Genomic DNA, 23,192 nt, shown 5'->3' on the forward strand with positions numbered 1-23,192 from the left:
CCCACCAGAACTGTGTCTGGTTAACTTCTCAGTGCTTTACTACATTGCCCAAGCAGCATGCACATTCTGGAATATTCCATAGGTGCATGCACATGCCTTGCAGCTACCATCTTGTTTTGTTCCCTCTGCTCCTACTGTAGGGTATTCACTGTATCCACGTCTTCATGGCGTCTTAGCCACTTTATGCAATGGTATTTCAGCCCAGATGCAAGGTTTAAAGCAAAACTGAGCAGGGTCTCTCTCCCTGCCAAGGTCCTCCCTAGAGTAATGTTTGCTGTGGTTCAGGAACCTGCATTGTTACATCTGAGGTTTTGGAGGACAGGATCTTGTTTGGTAGTCCAGGCTAGCCTTGGACACCCTACTCTTAGCCTCCAGAGGGCTAGCTCTCTGGTTGCAGGTGTGTGCCACATTACTCTGCCATGGCTCAACCTCACAGTCTCTGTACTGTAACAGCACCACACAGGAGCCAACCCTGAAACGGCTGCTGCTGCTGCTCCCTATGTGACTTAATTGCCTCAGTTCTTTGTTTGTAGGGATTGTCTGTGTTTCCTGAGTGTCATGCTTTTGTTTAGACTTACCACTGTAGTTGTTACTTTGTAACCTTTACCTAAAAGAATAGGAATACCTTTCCCTCCACGCACCCTTCTCCGACAGAAACTCTCGGTACCCAGGGATGACTAGGGACTTCAGATGCTCACAGAGGCACACTCAGCGTGTGTGGTATTAGGGCATCAACCCCGGGCCTTAACTGTATAATAGCTCCAGGGATGTGACTCTCACATAGACACACATAAAACACCAATGCACATAAAATATAAATAAGTCATGAATTTAAAAAATGAATTGTGGGGTTGGGGATTTAGCTCAGTGGTAGAGCGCTTGCCTAGGAAGCACAAGGCCCTGGGTTCGGTCCCCAGCTCCGAAAAAAAAAAAGAACCAAAAAAAAAAAAAAAAATGAATTGTACTCAGCAGGGATTTGGGGGGAGTATAGGCCAGAAGATCAGGGGTTAGTTTTTTTTTTTTTTCTTTCTCCCATGGAAACTCATGATTTTTTGTTGTTGTTTTGTTTGTTTGTTTGTTGTTTTTTATTTAAAGGAAGACTAATTTCGTGGAATTATAGACAGTTGTGATCTGCCATGTGGATGCTGGGAATTGAACTCAGGTCAACAGTCAGTGCTCTTCTGAGCCACTGAGCCGCCGCCTCAGCCTTCATGTTCTGTTTTTGAGAGAGTAGAGCAGGCTGGCCTCGTTCTCAGATCCTCTTGTGCTGCCTCTTGTGCTGGGATTAAAGACAAAGCCACTGTGGCTGCCGTTACTCCTGACTGTGAAACTGTCACACTACTGGGCTTGGAGCTGGGTTGGTGGCCCAGACTGCCCAGTATTCTGCCTGGGTGTTGGCGTTGCAGGTATGCTCCGAATGACCCCTTCAGGGCTTACGGTCAGAGTCACCCAGGTATTTCCCAAGGGTCTCTCATAGTTGCTAATCTCTGTAGTGAGATGGGGCGAGCAGGGGGCGCTGCTGGTACTATTCTGACATCTTTCAGTCACTGATAGAGACTTTGGCTTGCAGTGGAGTTCAGAAAGATTATTCCCCCACCACAGACTGCAGGTTAGACCCTACAGCCTTCCCATGATCCTAGGCCAGCTCTCTGCAGTCTCTCTCCACCATCTAGTCCTGAAGCAGAGCAGAGTTCTGAAGGACGGGGTCACACCTGCTAATGTCCTAGGCACTGAGGACAGATAGCCTGCCGTCAGGGTCACAGGATTCGCAAAGGGGGCTTGGTGGTAGGCACCGAAGCCTAGCACCCAGGAGGCAGAGCCAGACAGACTGAGTTACAGTCGGTGTAAGGCTGCACAGTGAGGAGTTGAGCTCTGTCCCCCTAAGCCCAGAAAGGAGAGATAATAACAATTCGGTGTTGATGTTACTTCTTTCTCCCTGAGTAGATTTTCAAATGACTCGCCATTTTGAACAATACTAGGTTTTTCCTGCATTTAAAAAAAAAAAATACAAGGACTGGAGAGATGGCTCAGCAGTTAAGAGCACTGACTGCTCTTCCAGAGGTCCTGAGTTCAATTCCCAGCAACCACATGGTGGCTCACAACCATTAGTAATGGGATCTGACGCCCTCTTCTGGTGTGTCTGAGACAGCGACAGTGTACGCATATAAATAATACAAATAGATCTTTTAAAAAAACAGAACAAGGGGCTGGGGATTTAGCTCAGTGGTAGAGTGCTTACCTAGGAAGCGCAAGGCCCCGGGTTCGGTCCCCAGCTCCGGAAAAAAAGAACCAAAAAAAAAAAAAAGAAAAAAGAACAAAACACAAAAGCCTTTTGGGCCAGATAGCAGGCTCAGCTAGTAAGGATAGCCACCTCCAAGCCTAAGAATCTGAGCTCAGGGCCTAAATTATGAAAGCACCACATACATACATGCATAAGTGAATAAACAATTTTTAAAATAGAAAATTACTTTAGAGGGGGATAGGTACTGGACATCCCTTACAGGGAACCCAGGTTCAGGTCTCAGCACCTACACAACAGCTCACAACATCTGTAACTCCAGTTCCAGAATTGTACTTTGGTACCTTCAGGCACTGCACACACACAGTGCACACGTGCAGCAAAACGGCCTGGAGAGAGGAGTGGTTGGACTGCGTGCTGCTCTGCAGAAGACCTGGGTTTGGTTCCCAGCACTCAACATGGGGTGGCTCACAGTTGTCTGTCATTCCAGGTCCAGAGGGCCTGATGCCTGTGAAGGCATCTACACTCAGGTGTGGACAATTGAAAATCAAATCCAGGGTGTGAGAGAGAGAGAGAGAGAGAGAGAGAGTGTGTGTGTGTGTGTGTGTGTGTGTGTGTGTGTGCGCGCGCGCCTGCCTGCCCGCCCACACATGCACATGTCCATGGCTGGGGATGGTGCGGCGTAGTTTGAAGCTGTAGAAGGAAGGCAGTGAACTGTCGTATGGGTTCTGGGAACCAAACCTGAGGCTAGTGGGAAGGAAAGGGGCTCCTCATTGCTGAGCTGTCTCCAGTGCTGACTTCAGTTGTTCTGAAATTACAGCAGGGTCTCTCTGTGTAACTCCGGTTGTCCTGAAACTTGATTTATAAACCTAGCTGTCCTTGAACTCAGAGATTCTCCCGCTGCTTCCAGTCAACATCACGTCCAGCTAACACATTTTTTGGCTTTGGGGGAGGGGTTTGTTCTGTTTTGTTTTATTTTATTTATTTATGTTTTTGAGATGGCTGTCCTGGAACTCAGAACTCCCCCTGCTTCTGCCTTTCCAGTGCTGGGATTAAAGGTGTGTGCCACCATGCCCAGCTAGCTGACTTAAGGGGAAAGAAATTGGTTTTGATCCTGGGATGCTAGGCAAGCCCTTCCCACTGATCCATGTCCCCAGGACTCTGTCTTTTTTATTTTGGTACAGGATCCCTCCAAGTTTTCCGGGCTGGTCTCTATTTAACCTGCTCAGGCAGACCTTGGACTTCTGTCCTTCCTTTGCCTCCTCGTGGCTCAGATGGTGGGTTTGTCCACCTGACTCCTTCCTTTCTTTGAGCAGACTTAGAGCTTAAGGTTTTCCCTCTAACTTAGTTTTTATTGGCAGAGAACATGGAGAATGTTCCAGATGTGGCTGAGTTACTCTAACTAAAGGTTGCCGTTAGCCTTACACAACCTCCATGTTGCAGCTGGCCACAAGGAGACAAACTCTCTACAAGCACCCGCTGCTCTTCTGGGCTCTGCAGCCAGAGCAGAGCCCTCAGTGTGCTGTGCTGGTGAGGTCACTGGAGCTTTAAATAGCGCCCAGCTCTTGAAAGAAGGACAGCATGATTTAGGCCAAAGGCCAGAACTAGATCTGCATGGCCGTGGGCACTTGAGCTCTTCTGGCGGAGACAGGCGTTGGGTTGCACCACAGCAGGACTTCAGTGTCTGCAGAGACCTGTGAGCCGGCCAGTGCCTGACCTTCGGGGTGTTAGCTCCCCTCAGGCTGCTCCCCTCAGGCTGCGGGCGAGGTTCATGGAGGGAATGCAAAGAGTCGGTCCCTCAGGAAGACATCGTGGAGGTGGTTGTTGATCAGGAATGCAGAGGCTTTGTGGGGAGTGCTGGTGCTGAAGACTGTTCGGCTTCCTCAGAGACATCTTTCCATACTTGAAGCAGATACCTCATCGTGCATTAAGCACTACACAGTGGCTCAAGCCTTTAATCCCACCATGTCAGAGCCAGAGGCAGACAGATGTGCTCTAGGTCAGCCAGGGCCACATTGTAGTAAGACAGTGTCTTGTCTCAGGGGAAAAAGCATTGGTCTCAAACACCTAAAGATACCCATGAACGTGCAGAAATGTGGTTTCTTACAGGTATGGTAGTCAGTTGGAATACAGCTCAATGGGTAGAGGGCCAGGCTAGATGCCAGAGGCCCTGGGTTTGATCCCTAACGTCACCTAAAAAGTAGTGGTGGAGCCACACAGATACAGCAGTCAAAGCCCAGAGGAATGCAGTGGCTTGCTCCTATGGTCACCCAACAGTCTATTGTCTTCTGAGATTTTTGTGCTGACCGAAAGGCCTCAGGACTCTGCAAGAAGAGTAAGGCAGATTGGTCCTCACTTAACAGTCCACCAGCAGGGAGGCTAAAGCAGGAGTGGGACTAAGGCCAGGTTTTGCTTTTTGGTTTGTTTGTGTGTGATTTGTTTTGTTTTTTATTTTCTTTTCTCCTTGTCAACTTGCTTGACACAGGCTGTGGGCAAAGCTGTGTAGAGATGTTTTTTCTTGATTAGTAATGTGTGGGAAGAGGTGAGGCCCAGCCCACTGTGGGTGGTACCAACTCCAGACTGGTGGTCTTGGGTGGTATAAAAATGTAGGCTGAGGAAGTCATGGGGAGCAAACCAGTGTGACCTGAGAGTCAAAGATGAAGTACTGCCTTTGATCATGTGTACGGCAGCAGGGACATCAGCCTATGTCCAGTCAGGTGGTGTGGGCACAGGGTGGTGACAGCATTACAGCTGCAGGCTTCCTCGTCTTTCTGCTGCTTGTAGTCCCAATGGAGCTCGAGTCTCATTCTTAACTCTTGCTGTTCACTGGGAATAAGACGGCCAGGGGTTAATTTCAGGTACTGGGCTCAGGGCAAGGTATATGGTGCATATGAGGCCCTGGGTTCTGTCTCCAGCACTAAGGGGCGGCCATACTTGTCCCTTGTTTTTCTCAGTGCAGCAAGTTGGAAATCGCCTTCTACCGTTTATCTGCAGCCCCAGCCCTGAGAACTGTCAGCCGTCAGATGGTGTTAAATTTGTGTCCCTAGTCTGCTAAGATTCCACAGTGGTCCAAATCTTAAGTTGTTGGTCTTACTTTTCCTTTTCTTCTTTCTTCTTTTTCGGTCTTTTGAGATAGCATCTCTGTGTAGCTCTGACTGTCCTTGAGTTCCCTATGTAAAGTAGACAGACTGGCTTCAAACTCAGATATCGTGTCTATGGGTGTTTTACCTACATGTGTCTGTGCACCACATGTGCCTGGTACCTGCAGAGGCCAGAAGAGGGCATCAGATCCCCTGGACTTGTACAGTTAACAGAGGGCTGTGAACCACCATGCGGGTGCTAGGAAGTGTGAACCCCATGTCCTCTGGAAGAGCAGCCAGTGACCTCACACACACAGATCACCTGCCTTTGCTTCTGAGGTATGGGCTTTAAAGGTGTACGCCACCAACCTCCTGGCTTCTCCAGTTCATTTTAAATTCTTCATCCCGTTTATCTACACGTGTTGGGGTATATGGTACAGGGAGGTTGGGCAACTTGAGAATCAGCGCTCTGGCCACTATAGATCCCAGGGTCAGACCTGCGTTGAGGCTTTCCAATAGGCAACTTGACCCTCTGAGCCGTCCTGCCTGGCCCAATCGCCCAGTGTCCTTTCTGTGGTGTGTCATCTGTTTGTCGTTAGCATAGGAGTAGAAAAACTTCCTTTCTGCTCAAAAGTCAACTTAAGGGTGACTCATTCTTTCCCAAAGGAACCATGACTCAAATAAGGGCACCGGTCAGGTTGAGAAAGCTTGTTCCCTTCCTGAGAACGTAACCATCTTGTGCTAAGATTGCCTGGTGTCCATGTTACATGCCAGGCTGGCTGTCCTTCCATGGAGAACATTGGTGCTTACTACTATGGAAGCCCCCTGTGCTCCTCCTTCTGTCACTCCCCTTCCTCCGAGGCAGTGCAAGTGCGGTCTCGGTCTGTCTTTCTGCCTGCTAAGGCCTCGATGGCTGACGGCCCTGTTGTGGGTTGGTGTAAGGATGCTTTGCTCATTATCAGCATCTGTTGTAACGTTGCTCCGTCCTTCCTCCTCCAGGTGACAGAGCTGAATGAACCACTGTCCAACGAGGAACGGAACCTCCTGTCGGTGGCCTACAAGAACGTGGTTGGGGCTCGCCGCTCCTCCTGGAGGGTCATCAGCAGCATCGAGCAGAAGACGTCTGCGGATGGCAACGAGAAGAAGATAGAGATGGTCCGAGCCTACCGGGAAAAGATTGAGAAGGAGCTGGAGGCCGTGTGCCAGGACGTGCTGAGCCTGCTGGACAACTACCTGATCAAGAACTGCAGCGAGACCCAGTACGAGAGCAAGGTGTTCTACCTGAAGATGAAAGGGGACTATTACCGCTACCTGGCCGAAGTGGCCACTGGGGAGAAAAGGGCGACCGTGGTGGAGTCGTCCGAGAAGGCCTACAGCGAAGCCCACGAGATCAGCAAGGAGCACATGCAGCCCACCCACCCCATCCGGCTGGGCCTGGCGCTCAACTACTCCGTTTTCTACTACGAGATCCAGAACGCCCCAGAGCAAGCCTGCCACCTGGCCAAGACCGCCTTCGATGACGCCATCGCCGAGCTCGACACTCTGAACGAGGACTCCTACAAGGACTCCACTCTGATCATGCAGCTGCTCCGAGACAACCTAACGCTCTGGACGAGCGACCAGCAAGACGACGACGGCGGCGAAGGCAACAACTAAGGCCCCAGGTGGACTGGCAGCGCACGCTGATGCTACTACTGCAGTCTTTATTTTTTCCCATGAGTTGGGGGTCGGGTGGGGGAGGGAAAGGGAGGGCTGACCTTCCCAGGGAGAAACCCACGACTGTCCTGTCTTTGATTGCCTCTTTGACATTTTTGCCAAAATACCACTAGTGGAAAGTCAGGCTAGCTATGCTGGTATCGGAGTAGCAGCCTCACAGGCGCCGGGACTGTTGTGCAGGTCGTGCAAGTGGAGCTGTCTGCCTTTAGTTTAACTTATTGCTAGACGGTAGGGTTCTAAGCAGAAAGACCGGATGGATGGCCCTCTCGTTCAGTGCGTTCTGTGGTTCCAGTAAGGATTCTTCTGTCCACACGCCCTCGTCTTCAGTTCCGTGGCTGTTTTCTCTCTGTGGCTCTGCTGTTTTCTTTTTCTCTTTTCTCCTTTCTTTCCCCGGGGTGTATACCAGAGAAGTTAGAGTCTAAATTACCCAAGTGGACAGGCTTAGAGTGGAAGGCACAACCTTTATTGACGAGTCAGACGTGGCCCTGTACTTAGAAGTCTCTGATGGGTTGACAGTATTAACACTAAATTGTAGTTTACAGTATTTCTACACGACAGCCATACATGACACCAAGCCATTGGTTCTGAGTTTTCCTTTGTCAGTCGGCTTTACGTCTGTGTCCAGGTCGGTCTGGCTGTCCATCAGCTCTCGTCATGGGGAGAGTCAGCTTCCCGGAGGTTTTGGTTGATGGGCGCTTGGCAGGTGGCTGTTGGGGAATACTTTTTTTTTTTTTCTTCTCGGTTCTTCTTTACTCTCTAAGGCAAGCCCATCACAAAAATAGAAACCGTTAAGTACCACACACACACAGAGAAAACAGAGAAAATTCAGGTCTGTATGTCATTATCAGAGACTCCTGCTCTCAGCAGCCAGGGCTCCATCCTCAGTGTCACTGCCGCTTGAATGTTTCTCTGCACTTGAGTCTGCCCGTACCCCGTGCTAGCAGCACGCAGGTATCTAGGTGTCGGGCTAGATTGCAGAGGTGGGAGGTTAACGAGACTTGGAACATCCGGTGCCAGCAGCTGAGCCAACAGGAAACCACTGGGAAGAGGCAGTTCTGGTCCTAAACCAGTTGTCCCTGCCACCCCTCCAACCCCCAGCACTCCTTCCCCAAGTGCTCAGTGGAGGGTACCGAGGTTCAGCAGGAGGCGCTGCTCACCCCTGTCTGACCTAAGCTTTCCTGGTTTTCCTTTCTGAATGAAATCGTAGTTGATGGAGATTGGCTTCTCACGAGATCACTGCACACGTGACATTGAAGGAAGCTGTGCTGCTATGCCCTACATGGTCCGTCTCAGCCCTTGGTCCCTCATTCTCACTGTGGATAAATCTTCCCATAAACGTGCCCTGTTGCATGCAGAGTGTGCAGTTTGTCTCCTGGAGAACCCATGCTCTCATGGCTTCCCAAGATGGCAGCACCCTAGACTTGCTTTACTTGTCTTCAGAGGCCCAGCAGCCACTTTATCTTATACTGAAACCAAGCTCCCACTTAAGTTGAGTACGCTTAACAGGATGCTGGTGACGTGGCTGTAGAAGAATGACGCCCCTCTGCACAGTCCTAGCATGCCCTCCCTCAGAGGCCCCTCCTCATGCTGGTGTGCAAACACCCACTAACCGAGGCCCACGGAAGACCGCAGCGGAGGAAGCTTGGCCACCAGAGCCATGGACAGAGGGGTTGGGCTTCACCCGGTTGGTTTGTCTCCATGTCGGCAGTGAGCATGTCTGTCCCGCTTGTACTGTTTGGAAATGACCTACTGGAATTGCAAAACCTAGTTTCTCTTTAAATTTCAGCCTTGACCTTTGCTGTGTTCTAGAAAAGTCATGTGAGGGTAGAACTGAAGAGGGAGAGCGGGAGACCTGACGTGAGCGTGGATGGTTCCTTCTCCTTCCCTTACTGTTGAGAAGCGCACCTGCCTCTGATGCTGTCTCCGTTGCCGCGGTTGCCCCACCTATTGATACAGTATTGTGCATGCTGGTGTTGTATTTCTATACGGTAGCTGACATTTATTACCTTACACTGTAGGCGTTATGTATTCCTATGACAACAAAACTTAAGACTTCAAAATCTTTTTAAACTTTTTTTTTTTAATTTAATTTTTTCCTTTCAGGGGTAAAGTTTGCTTTACCAAAAATAGTGGTTGTAACAAATTGATCTGTTTTGGATGTTGCTATAGTGACATGCAGTTCTCTATTTTGTTTTCGGGGGGAGGGGACAAAAGAAACACCAGTGTTAGCTTACTCTTAATGTCTGGTGTTTGTCATGGTGAAATTATAACTATTACAGTGTTGGAGAACGCCGCGGACGTTCTCTGAACGCACCTCTGTGCTTTCTTGTCATGTTATGCAGTGAAACTATTTTTAAGGTCTAATCAAGTGATTTTTTCCCCCCCAACTCCGTGTTTCGCTAAGGAATTATTTCGCACACGGACCATTCTTAGCAGTTTCCTCAGTGATGGAATATTCATGAATGTGAGTCATTATGTAGCCGTCGTACATTGAGCAAAATAAACTTACAGATCTGATGTCGGTGCTGCCTAGCTTCATTTAATAGAGTTTAACTGCTTTGTTTTTGAAATTTTGATTGGAGGTGGGTGTCCTCCACCTCCACTCGGGAATGAGGCTGGGCGGTGGTGTGGGGGCTCGGCAGTGCATACAATCACAGGCGGGGGTGTAGCTCAGGAACACGGCTTGTCTAGCAGGTGGGAGAACTAGGTTTGACGTCCCAGCAGTGTGTGTGTGTGTGGGCGGTGGATAGAGCGAGTTGCGTGTGGTGGTTTTACACTTGTATTTGAGGCAGGAGGATCACAAATTCAAGGCCAGCTTACATTATTCTACGGTGAGATGATTGACTCAAGACTCGAGGGTCATCTGCACTCAGGTCCTTCACACATCATCACCCCTTGTGCTGGTTCTGTTGACGTTTCCCTTAGGAGGTATGGGTGGGCCGAAGAGTGGAGGCCGGGCGGCAGGGGCTAGCTACTAGCTAGGCTCAGTGGCCCGTGTAGGGTGGAGTAAGCAGAAAGATAAGGCTGCTACCTGAGCTTCCTGAATTACAGCCTGCCAGGGTTACACAGAGAGACCCTGTCTGGTGGGGGTCCAGAAAGAGTGTACTAATAACAAAGAGGCACATAGTAGCCCCCTGGATGCTAAAGTAAGGCGTCGAGTTCAAAGCCAGGCTGGGCAACCAACATAGGGAGAGCCTGTCTTCAAGAACCCTTCAAGAACCGGAAAGTAAAGGCAATACAGAGAAGGTGGTGGGCAGGAGTTGGGTGTGGTGCTAGCAGAGTGACCCGCCCATGTACTTGGGACCCCTCCCTATCCGAGAATATCTCCATCCAAGAACTTTGGGGGTGGGCTCCTGTAGGCTCTCCCTGCGAGGACATACACTCCTGCTATTGCTGTTTCCCTACTCTATTTATGCGTGATTACCACATGCATTGGCCTTGACACCGGTCAGCTGAGCCTGCATGTTGACTCACAGGGTGATCGGGTGGCCAAGAATGGCAGTCTGGGCCTCCGAGCAAGCCTGGGGAAACGGTCTCCGAAAACCAACCTGGTAACAGCGGTCTCTATTTCTGGGAGTTGACATTCAGTAACCAGATTAGTCGGAACGCGGAGGTACGACAGACAGCTTGCCTAGTGGGCCTGCCTCTGTCATTTTTCCAGCCCTGCTGTGGCAGCCTGCAGTTAAATCTGAAGAGCCACAAATGTGGTCTTGTGATAAACGGGGATATCTGTTGGCAGGACAGGGAAGCTGGTACACATCACACAAGCAAAAGACAGTGGGACTTAGGGGAAAGCCAACTAGGGCTAGGACTGTGGTTCTAAATGTCCCTTATGCTGCGACCCTTTAATTTCCTCATGTTGTGACCACCAGACATAAAATTATTTTCATTGGCACTAAATAACTGATTTTGCTACAGTTATGCAACCCCAAGGGGTCCTGATCACAGATTGAGAACTACTGGGCTAGAGAGGCCCTGACTCACCAACAAAACCAAACAGCTGGAGGTGGGGGTGCCCTGACTTAAATCTCAAGCAATGACAGGCAGGTCTCTGGGTGCACAGTCAGCCAGGGCTACATGGTAAGATCCTGCTTCAAAGAAACCCATCCAGTCCCCACCTGCCAGCACACAAAAGAAGCCAGACTGCTTTGTGAGACAGAGATGAGGCTTATGTAGCCCAGGCTGGCCTCAAACTGTTCCTGCTTCCACCTCCCGATTCCCGAGATTACAGGTGGTTACCACACCTAGCCCAATAGCTGAAGATTTTGCTCGCTCTGGTTTTGTCCAGGTCTTAAGCAGTGGAGCCCCTTACCTACACTGTCAAGACCCAAACTACAGCTCTGGAAATTGCCAGCACCCAGCAAACGCACCAGGTTTCTTCCCTCAGACTCAGATTGGATGGCTCCATTTCTGCTCTGCTTTTCCCACCTGTGCTTGCTTCACAACGGGCGAGGTGTCCTGCCCCCAAAGACAAGGCTGGAGACAGTGTAGCACTCAATGTTCACAAGGGTCCTCTGAGCAGGAAAGGGAAGACACTCTCATCTGTAGTCTGCATCAGGGGAAGCTGACCACTTCTGTTCTCTCCCGCTGTGATGGCTGTGACTGGATCCCCCCACTTAGACATTTCAAGACCCCACTTCAGTCTCACGGATAGCTGGGTTTTCGCAAGGGGATCTTAATGGTGGTTGAGTTTTCTTACGTTTGGGTTCTCAGGATGGGACCCAATGAACCTCTCTTAAGAACCACTCTTCCGTTGAGTTTCTTGCCTCCGCCCCAGCCGATCACCAGGGAATGTTTGACAAGTGCTGTCTGGCTGAGTATCCCCCACAGCCAGGGGATCACCCTAGCCTTGGTTGGTAGTACTTTAGTTAGTGGGGGAACTTTGGGTTCCACAGGAGCAATAGTGCTTTCTGAAGGTACTTTCCCCATATTGGTTAAAGGGGGTTTTGCCAGCCAGGGAGTGGTGGCAAAGATTGCCTTTAATCTTAGCACTCTTCAGTTTGAGGCTAGCCTGGTCTACAGGGTGGGTCCAGAACTGCCAGGGCCACACACACAGAGAAACCCTGCCTCAAAAGGGGGTCTGTGTGTGGAAGGGGTGTTCCTGGGAGTTGAAGATTCTCTTCCTGCAAAACCTGACTGCTGGAAACATTGCTGTTCCTCCAGTCTCGGTCTGGGTGTTGTAAGGTGGGGGGAAGGTAATGGAAGAGTGAAACGAGTCAATCGGGAGACTAGAGGCAAGACAGATTGAGCAGCTAACAGCTGGGTAAGCCCATCTGAGGATCCAGCCTGTTCTGATTATGAGCACTGTAAGTCAGTCTTTGAATAGTAATATTCTAAGTGTCCAGATCCCCACCATGACATACCCCATTGTGGGGCAGAAGCTAGAGAAGCCATACTATTGATGTATGTGGTGTATTAATTTAAAAAGAACTTGTAGACCATGCTGGCCTGGAACTCACAATGTCTGCCTCCCAAGTAAAGGCACTGGACAAAGACTGATAGACCAGTGGTAACGGAGGAAATGAAGCTGGGTGAGAGTAAAGTAACAGAACATGGGAGGTGGCTCCATTGGTAAAGTGCTTGCTTAACATACACGAAATAGGGCCAGGTGTGGCGCACACCTGTAGTTCCAGCCCTTGGGAGGCAGAAGCAGGTGGATCTTTGAGGTCAAGGCCAGCCTGGTCCACAGAGCCAGTTCCAGGACAGCCAGGGCTACACCGAGAAAGCCTGTCTTGAAAAAAAACCCAAACATAACCTATGCATGTGACTTTCATCAAGACCACCAGGTGTGCACGTGGTGGAGCACATCTGGACAGCACACACCAGGTGCAGTGGTGCACACCTGGACAGCACACACCAGGTGCAGAGGGGCACACCTGAACAGCACACACCAGGTGTAGTGGTGCACACCTGAACAGCACACACCGGGTGTAGAGGGGCACACCTGGACAGCACACACCAGGTGTAGTGGAGCACAGCTGGACAGCACACACCAGGTGTAGAGGGGCACACTTGGACAGCACGTACCAGGTGTAGAGGGGCACACTTGATATCCTAGCACTCATGGAGACTGGAGGTTCAGTTCAAGGTTGAAGGCTGGAGCTGAGAGAAAGCTGTGCTTTCACAGACCCAGCGCCCACTTGGCAAGCCAGGCGACCTGTGCTCCAAAGGGCCATCAACTGGTGCTTGCTGGCTTCCAGTGTATCTGAGGAAATCCACATCTCAGGTTCAGGAAAAAACCCTGGCTCAGGAATAGGTGGAAAGCGGTTGAAGATATCCTAACACCCTTTTTGGGCCCCTGCTTATGCCTGTGTACACAACACCTACACAAAATCTTTTTTAAAGTTGCAAGGTAATGTTCAAGACTTGCTTGAATTGCATGAAACCAGTCTCAAAAAGAGGAAAGAAAAGTTAAAAGTGGGGGAGGATGCTGAGAGACGAGATATAAAAATAACAGCATTTCTGGGGTTCAAGGCCAGCTTCTATAAATTTGAGACTAGCCTGGGCTGCATGAGACTGGGTCTCAAAAAAAAAACCCAACAAAACAAAAACGTTTTGCCAGACTCCGGAGTATAGAACTCCAAAGAGGCAGCAGTGTTGTGAGTTCGAAGTCAGGGTTATCCAGTTAGACCTTGTCTTAAAAAAAAAAAAAAAAAAAAAGGCGAAGGAAGCTACAGCGTTAACTGGCTTGACCCTGAACTATTACCTGATTGCAAAATGGAATGAGGCTGAGTACAAGAATGGGGAATGGGGTTGCTGGGATTCAGGAGTCTTCCTGGCCCAAGTCTGGGATCTATTCCCCATAACCCCCAGGGACTCCAGCACCGACGTCCTCTGCCTCCCCCTGGTGGGCACTGCAGGTTCTGCAGCTGACCCAGTTAGTGCGGGTACCCAGAGCCCAGACCCTGATGGCAGTAGCGACCTCAAGGCCGGCCCATCTGAGATCTCCAATCCCCGGTTTCTGCGTGTTCCCCTCCCCCAAACTCCTGGACTTAAGAAAAAGAATTGTGCTGCCTGTGTGTGCCCACAGGAGAGTCAGGCATCCGAGTGACCACTCCCCTACCCTGGCCATTGCGGACTACCCAGGTACCCGGCTGTGAACTAGGCGGGGCCGCGGCTCAGCCCCGCCTTGCCGGGCAAGAAGATTGCCTTCTACCCGGCGCGTGGCAAGAGCCAATCACAAGCCAGCATCTTGCCTCTGGGCCAATGGCCGGCCTGTTGCTGGGTCTCGCATCCCTGCATTGGAATCCTCCTGCTGAGCTCGCCGCTAATGCGGAGCTTATCCTAGCTTCTGAGCTCTGTTCTCTCCGCTTTGTCTCTGCCTTTGTAGTCCTTACGGAATAATCTGCTTTGGGTTTTTTTGAGGGCGCAATAACCTCCACGGGGATTGTCCTTGGAAGGAGGTGACCTTAGAGGATGGTGCATCAGGCTCCAGGTGGTCCTTGCCGTCAGGGTTGCCATAGAGTCAGTGACCCACTCTCTGTCCTCTTAAGCTTGCTGCAGTTCCTCATGTCCAGATTACCTTCCGGAAACGATCCCAAGATATCTACATTGTTCCTGTGTCCTTAATTGGGAAATCGTGGCTCAGCCTCTTTGAGCTCAAGTCCACATACTCTGGGAGAGCCCAGAGGTGGATTTCTAATGCCAAGTTTCATCCCCTCGCACTCGGGCCCCTTGATAGTGCTCTTTGATAGACATGGGCTACACAGTTGGAATTCTAAGGACTTAGAAGCCAGTCCTTTCTCTCTCTAGCATTCAAGGCCCCCAGCCGACCTGGCCAGCTCTGGCCAGATATTTACAGTTTCAAATGAATGGCGGCCAGTTACGAATCAGCTTGCAACAAGGTCAGAAGGAGAAAACAGTGTCGCCCCTCCCTTGTCATTTTCTAACCTAGAATTAGCGAGACGAGGCTAGGTGTGGGGGTGCACAGCATTTATCCTAGCATTCAAAAGGCAGTGGCAGGCCAATGTCAGTGAGTTCAAGGCCTGACTGGTCTACGTAGCGAATTCCAGGACAGCTACATAGACAGTTACATAGAAGAAGCTGTGTGTTTACACGTGTGTGAGGGAGTTCTCGCCTTCCATCATGTGGGTCTCAGATATCAAACTCAGGTCTCTCCTAAGACTTGGAACGGGTTCCTTTGCTCACGAAGCCACCTCATTGGCTCAAAGATCAGTTTTGTTCTGTCATTCAGCTATGTCCCATCTTCTGTCAGGGAAATAAAATCAGGATTTGAATTCACATTTCACTGTGTCCTAAGTACTCGGGGCATAACATTTAGCCTATCTACTTCATAAAGACAGCAGGGTGTTGGTGGTACAGGCCTTAAATTGCAGCACTCAGGAGAGAGGCAGGCAGATCTCCGAGTTTGAGGCCAGCCTGCTTACAGAATGAATTCCAGGACAGCCAGTGTTACACAGAGAAACCCTGTCTCAAAAAATCAAACAAACAACTAAATACACACACACACACACATACACACACACACACACACACACACACACACACACACACACACACCTAGCAAGCTACACCTCATGGCTCAGGTTTCTAATCCCAAATTTAGGGGTGAGATTGGTATATGGGTTTGCTGAGCCAGGAGGATGGCAAATTTAAGTCGATGAGAGCCTGTCTCAAAATAAATTGGATAGGAAAAGGGATTAGATGACCTCAGTAGTAAGTAGACCTCTTGCCTAGAATCCCCCAGTGAGGAGCAGATTGTGTGACTGGGGTGGTACAGCACTTGTCTAGAGTCCCCCAGAGAGAAGCAGAGGGCGTGGCTCAGTGGTAGAGCCCCTGCCTAGAATCCCCCAGTGAGGGGCTAGGGGCGTGGCTCTGTGGTAGAGCCCCTGTCTAGAATCTCCCAATGAGGGGCTGGGGGCATGGCTCAGTGGTAGAGCCCTGCCTAGAATCCCCCAGTGAGGGGCTGGGTGCATGGCTCAGTGGTGGAGCCCCTGCCTAGAATCCCCCAGTGAGGGGCTGGGGGCGTGGCTCAGTGGTAGAGCCCCTGCCTAGAATCCCCCAGTGAGGGGCTGGGGGCATGGCTCAGTGGTAGAGCACCTGCCTAGAATCCCCTAGTGAGGGGCTGGGGGCGTGGCTCGGTGGTAGAGCCCCTGCCTAGAATCCCCCAATGAGGGGCTGGGGGCGTGGCTCAGTGGTAGAGCCCCTGCCTAGAATCCCCCAGTGAGGGGCTGGGGGCGTGGCTCAGTGGTAGAGCACCTGCCTAGAATCCCCTAGTGAGGGGCTGGGGGCGTGGCTCAGTGGTAGAGCCCCTGCCTAGAATCCCCCAGTGACGGGCTGGGGGCGTGGCTCAGTGGTAGAGCACCTGCCTAGAATCCCCTAGTGAGGGGCTGGGGGCGTGGCTCAGTGGTAGAGCCCCTGCCTGGAATCCCCCAGTGAGGGGCTGGGGGCGTGGCTCAGTGGTAGAGCACCTGCCTAGAATCCCCTAGTGAGGGGCTGGGGGTATGGCTCAGTGGTAGAGCCCCTGCCTAGAATCCTCCAGGGAGGGGCTGGGGGCGTGGCTCAGTGGTAGAGCCCCTGCCTAGAATCCCCCAGGGAGGGACTGGGGGCAGTTTAGTGATTAGCATACGCACCTAGCATGACTAAGTGTTCCATCTCCAATGCTGTAGAACCAAACAAATGCCTGATACTCACTGGCTCCCTGCTGTTGCACAGAGAATTGGCACAGTTGCAGCGCACACACGCTGATGTGCTCAAAGCCCTGGGTTCAATCTCCAGCACCACAAAAATGATACAGGAAGCTGAGTGTGGCAGCATCTGTTCATTTACATTTCTAATCCCAGCATTTGGGAGGCCGAGGCAGGAGGATCAGGAGTTCAAGGCACCTAGTGCTTGCGTAGTAATCAGAAAGCCTTTGGTTCCATCCATATCACCACAGACGTCTACTGTGACACATGTCTGTAATAATGGAGGTAGGAAAATACAAGATCTCAGGTACACTGCTAGCTCAAGACTGTGCTGCAGGAGACCCTGGTTTTAAAGGGGGGGAGGGGCAGCTGGGTGTGGTGATGAACGCCTTTAATCCCAGCACAGGGAAGGCAGAAGAGGTGGATCTCTGAGTTCGAGGCCAGCCTGATTTACAGAGTGAGTTCCAGGACAGTCAGGATTATATTGAGAAACCCTGTCACAAACAAACAAACAAACAAACAAACAAACAAACAAACAAACAAACAGGGAGGGTCTGGTGGAAGCTGAATGATTCAGTAGTTAAAAGCTTGAGTGGCTATAGTAAAGTTTAGTTCCCAGTGCCTACCGTTTGAGCTCATGATTACCTGTAACTCCAGCGCCCCCTTCTGGCCCCTGAAGGCCTCTGCATGCATGTATCTGTACAAACGCACACAGATGCTATTTTAAATGTTTTTTGTTGTTGTTGTTGTTGTTTTTTAAGGGAGCTGGGCAGTGGTGGTGCGTGCCTTTAATTCTAGAATGTGGGAATCAGAGGCTCTACAGAGAAACCCTATCTCGATACCACACCCCCAAAGAACCTGAGCGACAACAAAAAGCAAGGAAAGGGCTCACCCTGGTTACACTTCAGTACTGCTAGTCATCATCGAGGGACGTCAGGGGTCATCACCGAGGGACGTCAGGGCAGGAACCTGGAGGCAGGAGCTGATGTAGAGGCCTTGGAGGGTGCTGCTTACTGGCTTGCTCCTCTTAGCTTTCTCAGCCTGCTTTCTTATAGAACCCAAGAACGCCAGCCCAGGGATGGCGCCACCCACCGTGAGCTGACCTTCCCCCATCAATCACTAATTAAGGAAATGCCTTACAGTCGGATCTTATGGAGGGAGTTGAGGCTAGCCATAAGACTAGCCAGGGTAGAAGGAGAAAAATAACGCCCGAAACTCATCCTCCGACCCCCATACTCACAGCATAAGCATAGCCCCCACCCCACAAAATACATAAGTAAGTAAGGACATTATTTTCTAAAAGGCCCTAAAAAGGGCTGGAGAGACGGCTCAGTGGTTAAGAGCACTGACTGCGGGGTTGGGGATTTAGCTCAGTGGTAGAGCGCTTGCCTAGCAAGAGCAAGGCCCTGGGTTCGGTCCCCAGCTCCGAAAAAAAGAAAAAAGAAAAAAAAGAATACGTACTGCATGGTAGTGTGGCACATGCCTTTAATCCCAGCACCCTGGAGGCAGAGGCAAGGGGAATCTCTGAGTTCGAGGCCAGTCTGGTCTACAGAATGAGTTCCAGGACAGCCAAGAGAAACCCTTTCTAAAAATAAAATTAAGTAAATAAATAAATGAATGAATAAATATTTAAAATTTACACAAAAAATGGCCCAGTCTTGGAGATCTGAGCCCAGATGCTATGAATGGTCCTCTGCTGCCTCTTAGTGGCCCAGGCTTGCTACTGGATGATTGACAGCTAGCGGGTGTGGTCTCTGAAGAGAACTGAACACAGTCACGAACAATTCCTATCTGAAAGGTGCACCGGGAACAAAGGCCTGATCCAGATGTGGCTGCTAGACCTGCGATAGCAGAATGGACTAGCAGTCAAGAGGCCCGAGCATTGGTCAGTTCCACAGTAGGGACATTTCAGTAGCTTGGAGACAGGCTAAGAGCAGAGAAGACGAGCCCAGAGCACCCTCAAAGATCTCTCTCTTTCTCCTTCTCTTCCCTTTCTCCCTCCCTCCCTCTCTTTTTCTCTTCCCTCATCCCCAACCCACTCCTGTTTTGCTCCCACGTGGGTGCAGACCTGTATGTGGAGGCCAGAAGGCAGTGTCAGCATCCAGAAACCGCACAGTCTGCCTATACAACTGGGCCTCTTACCCTATGTCTTTTCTAGTCTGATAGAGCTTAGAAGTTGGTCAGAGAACCCTTGGGTATGGTAGGGTGTCTGGGAGAGTGCCCAGGGGACGTCTCATAGCAGGGTGCTAGGGATATGGGTGAGGTCTCAAAGTTTGGGAAAGGTGGGCTTCCTGCCTGGTTCAGCCCTGAAGCATTCTGAGGATCAAAGACTTGACATCCAGAGCCCACTTGTTTCTCCCCTGATGCCATTGGCCTGGGGCTTCAGGACCCCTGCTGAAAATTCAACCTGCATGAATACTATGGGATGCAAGGACTAGGAAGTGTGACTCTTCCATTAACACAGGCCTGTAGTATCTGTCAGCTATCAAGATCCATGGGAGCCTACAGGATCTCCCAGTCCCTACCCAACAAAACTAGTTATCCACTTCAAAGCTCCCTGCCCCCAGCTCACAAGCTCCCTTCCTCCCACTCTCTTGTAGCCATGAAGATTTCCCCCTCTCCTTGGGACTTGGAGAAATCTTCCCCCCTTTTACCCACAGAGTGGGAATTCTGGTTTCTTCACTGTGCCCCTCGAATCCAGATACCAGCAAGGTTCAAGATTACCGTGGTCTTCAAGGGGATGAAAAGGGTGCTTGCTTCTGAAAAGGTAGTGTTGTGCTCAAGTCTCGGGGACCCCAAAGTCCACCGAGGAGCCGATTCTGGTGTAAACACAGAAGGGTCTTTATCACAAGTTCGAGAGCAAGGACTCTCGCCATCACCGTCGTAGTGGGTCAGAAGTGAGAGCTCCGGGTGTGGGGTATTTATTGTGGACACAGCAAACGGGGAATTTCTATAAGGGTCAGCAAGTTAATATTTTAAAAAAAACAAAACAAAACTGTCTTTCTAGTGTAATCTGCAAGAACCAAACACAGGGGCAAGGCCGCCTGACAAGCAGGATGGGTAGGTTATCTTTTTCTGCCTTTTTATGTCTTAGGTTATCTGTGTGTACCTTGACCCGGTTGTTGTAGCCTGACTGGCTGCCGGGGCGGGGCCGGGGCCGGGGCGGGGCCGGGGCGGGGCCGGGGCGGGGCCGGGGCGGGGCCGGGGCGGGGCCGGGGCGGGGCGGGTTGCCATAGGATGTTTGCTGAGTGGACTTTGTGGTTTTCCTCCTGGAATTGGAGTTTAGCCCCGCCCCCCCCCCCCCCCCCCCCCCGGAGCTTCAAAACCGGAGTCGATTGGGCTTTATAGTGGCACAGACCTGTAATCCCTGCAGATGAGCAGACACACAGAGAGGAAGCTTCCATCTTTAGCGCAGCAGAATCAGGGACGGTGACGAAACTTGTAACTCCCGAACTCAGCAGGTGGAAGCAGGAGGATCAGTAGTTTGAGGTCATACTCCCGCTATATAACAAATTGGAGGCCAGCCTGGGCTACACGAGATTTTATCTATCATTTATCTAACCTGTCTGTCTGTCTGTCTGTCTGTCTGCCTGCCTGCCTGCCTGCCTATCCGTTAAGTCAAGTCTATTCGTTTTTAAAAGTCTAATAAACAAGCAAACAACAACAACAACAACAACAACAACAACAACAACAACAACAACAACAACAAAAAAGAGGGATTTTGATATCCGGAGCTGGGACAGTGTGGGCTAGAGTTAAATAAGTGGATAGAATTCAGAAACGGACTGAGCGAGATAAACAACAGTTCAGAAGAGGTCCAGGGAACCAAGTGGGGCCAAGGAGGAGGGAGGGAGGGACTTAGAGGGGAGGTCCATATAGGCTCCAACTGGCTCGATTTCTTCCCCCCCCCCCCCCCCCCGAAGCTGGGGACCGAACCCAGGGCCTTGCGCTTACTAGGCAAGCGCTCTACCACTGAGCTAAATCCCCAAGCCCGATTTCTGTCTTTTGCAAGGACAATCAGAGGTCAGAAAACTGAACTCAGGGTAGGCCTGGTTGGGCATTGGGGTGGGGGTGGAGTGTGGGAAGTCATCTGCTCTAGCGAACTTCCCCCTCCTAAAAGTTGCCAAAATAGCGCCACCTGCTGGAGACCAAGTGCTTAAACACATTTATCTATCGGGGACCTTTCCTATTTAAACCGTGACAGGATAGATACAGAGTGGCTTCAGGAATCCTACTCTGCCCTGAACACTGCTGGCTAGGTAACCTCGAGAAAGTCTGGCGACTTATCTGGACTTCAAGTTCAGCTCGGTTTGTTGAGTCCAGCAGAAATATATATATATGTGTGTGTGTGTATGTATATGTATATGGGTATGTATATGTATATGTATATGCATATGCATATGTATATGCATATGTATATGATGTATTTGGGGGGAATGCCAAAGGACTTGTTGAAATGGGGTCCCATGTAGCCCAGGCTGGCTCCAAACTCTGTAGCTGAAGGATGACCTTTTAACCTTTGATCCTCCTGCCTCCACCTCGTGAGTGCTGGGACACTCGGTCTATGCAGTGTTGGGGCTCACAAGGCATGGATCCTAGGGCTTTGCGCTTGCAAGATAAATGCTCTCTCAACTGAGCCTCAGTTTTCCACGATGCCTCTTTTGAGCTGTTTCCTTCATCTGCCCTGCCAAGAGCACAGACTTGGACAGTGGTAGGATGCTGGGCCCAGAGGAGAAGAAATGAATAGGAAAACACAGGGCTGTCAGGTGTGGGGATGGTGCATGCCTTTAATCCCAGCATTGGGGATGCAGAGGAAGGCGGATCTCTGTGGGTTCGACCATCAGGGGACTATTAGGGAGCAGGGGAAAGGACTGGGATCTCTCTCTATGAAGACTGAGCAGGGCTCTCTTTCCTCTTGAGGGGCCCAGGGAGGAGAGGTGGGTGGCATCAAGGAACCAGGTCCCATCATGTCCAGTCACCTGCCTCTGAAGCTTAAGTTGGGGAGAAAGGTGGAGCCCAAAGAACATCTTTCCAGCCTGGAGGTTTTGAGGGATGTTCGTTAAATTTTACTGTGAGTGATGCTGCGTGATGGTGGCACACACCTTTAACCTCAGCACTTTGGAGGTAGAGGCAGGAGGATCTCAGTGAGTTTGAGGCCAACCTGGTCTACAGAGAGAGTTCCAGGACAGCCAGGGCGACCTAGAGAAACCCCAGTCTTGAAAAACAAAACAAAACAAAACAAAACAAAAAAACCCACAAGGGAACAAAAAACACAGGCAGGAGGGGCAGAGAAATGGCACTTCAGGTAAAGAAGGGCACTTTGTGCTGAACCCAGGAACCCAAGTTAGATGGCTGGAATCCACATGGTAGAAGGAGAGAACTGACTTCCACAAATTGTCGTGTGACCTCTATACGCGCGCGCGCGCGCGCGCGCACACACACACACACACACACACACACAGAGACAACATACACACACACACATACACACAAACATACCACCACCACCCAACTGTACGCTGTGTGCCTGGAGTCCTACTCCTAGCAGGACAGTAACCAAGCATAGCATTACAACCCTATAATCCCAGCAATGGAGAAGTGAAGGCAGGAGGCTCAGAAGTTCAAGATTATCCTCAGTAGTGATGTTCAAGGCCACCTGGGCACAAAGGGATGATAACTGGAGGTCTCCTAGAATAATTTATGGAAACTTAGTATACGGTCTTCAAATAGAATGTGGTCCTGGGGGCTAGGGGTGGTGTGGACAGCGTATGAGGGGTGCAGGAGCCCTGAAGTAGCTAGGATTGAGGTCCCCAAGTGGAGGAGCTCAGGCTGACTGAAGAAAAATTTAAACATTGTGGTTTGGGGTCAGCTTGTGGATTTGGGTCAGCGACAGTGACCAAAATGTCCTAAGAAGGGAGCCCACAATGCCTACACAATCTCTGGTCCTGCCTGAGTGGGGAGCAGCACCAGAGTCCAGCCTCCCAGGGTCTCATGAAGAGGTGGACCCGGGGGAGGAGCTACAGAGCTCTCTGCTCTGTCCCTTGCCTGTCTGAATAAAGGAGCCCCTTGAGAGTGTGGCTGATGTTAGGGTGTCCCCAAGCAGGATTCTTTTGCTTTTTGGAGAAGCTGAGCTCTCTGTCCCTTTTTGCCACCCCTAGGACTCTAAACCTTGATGTGACTGACATCACTGTGTGGAGCTAAGTAAGGTCTTCTGAGGCCACAGAGACATCCCAGCAGTCCCAACTCCAGGCACAGGAAAGAGAAACAGCAGATGACCTCATGCCACACTCTGGGGAGGCCAGAGGAGTCTCCCTGACACAAACTCTCCTTCTCTGATATGACGGAGTCCCTGAGGGATCTCTGCAGGATCTCATTGACATCTGGGGCTTCAGCCCCCTCTCCCTGTTCGGATGTCCAGCCAGGATTTGGGGACAAAGACTAACAGAAGTGACTGAATTAGAGATTGCTTGTTCTGGCTTGGGAGGAATGAAATCCTTGGACTATGCACTT

The 23,192-nt window shown here is 50.7% G+C and overlaps 1 protein-coding gene across 2 annotated transcripts in view; it reads left to right on the forward strand.

The window, feature by feature from the left end:
* Ywhag (tyrosine 3-monooxygenase/tryptophan 5-monooxygenase activation protein, gamma) overlaps positions 1-9,552 on the forward strand; it is a 28,361-nt gene extending 18,809 nt beyond the window's left edge. The window contains exons 2-3 of one of the 2 annotated variants that reach the window (NM_019376.2): positions 6,319-6,983; positions 8,845-9,552. In NM_019376.2, coding sequence (NP_062249.1) covers positions 6,319-6,975 — 657 coding nt within the window. In that variant the 3' untranslated portion in view covers positions 6,976-6,983; positions 8,845-9,552. Of the gene's footprint in view, positions 1-6,318 lie in introns of both variants that reach the window. The other variant, XM_006249184.5, reaches the window with a different exon arrangement.
* Positions 9,553-23,192: the final 13,640 nt, after the last annotated feature.

Source organism: Rattus norvegicus, chromosome 12 (genome assembly GCF_036323735.1).
Source record: "Rattus norvegicus strain BN/NHsdMcwi chromosome 12, GRCr8, whole genome shotgun sequence".
Lineage (NCBI taxonomy): Eukaryota > Metazoa > Chordata > Mammalia > Rodentia > Muridae > Rattus > Rattus norvegicus.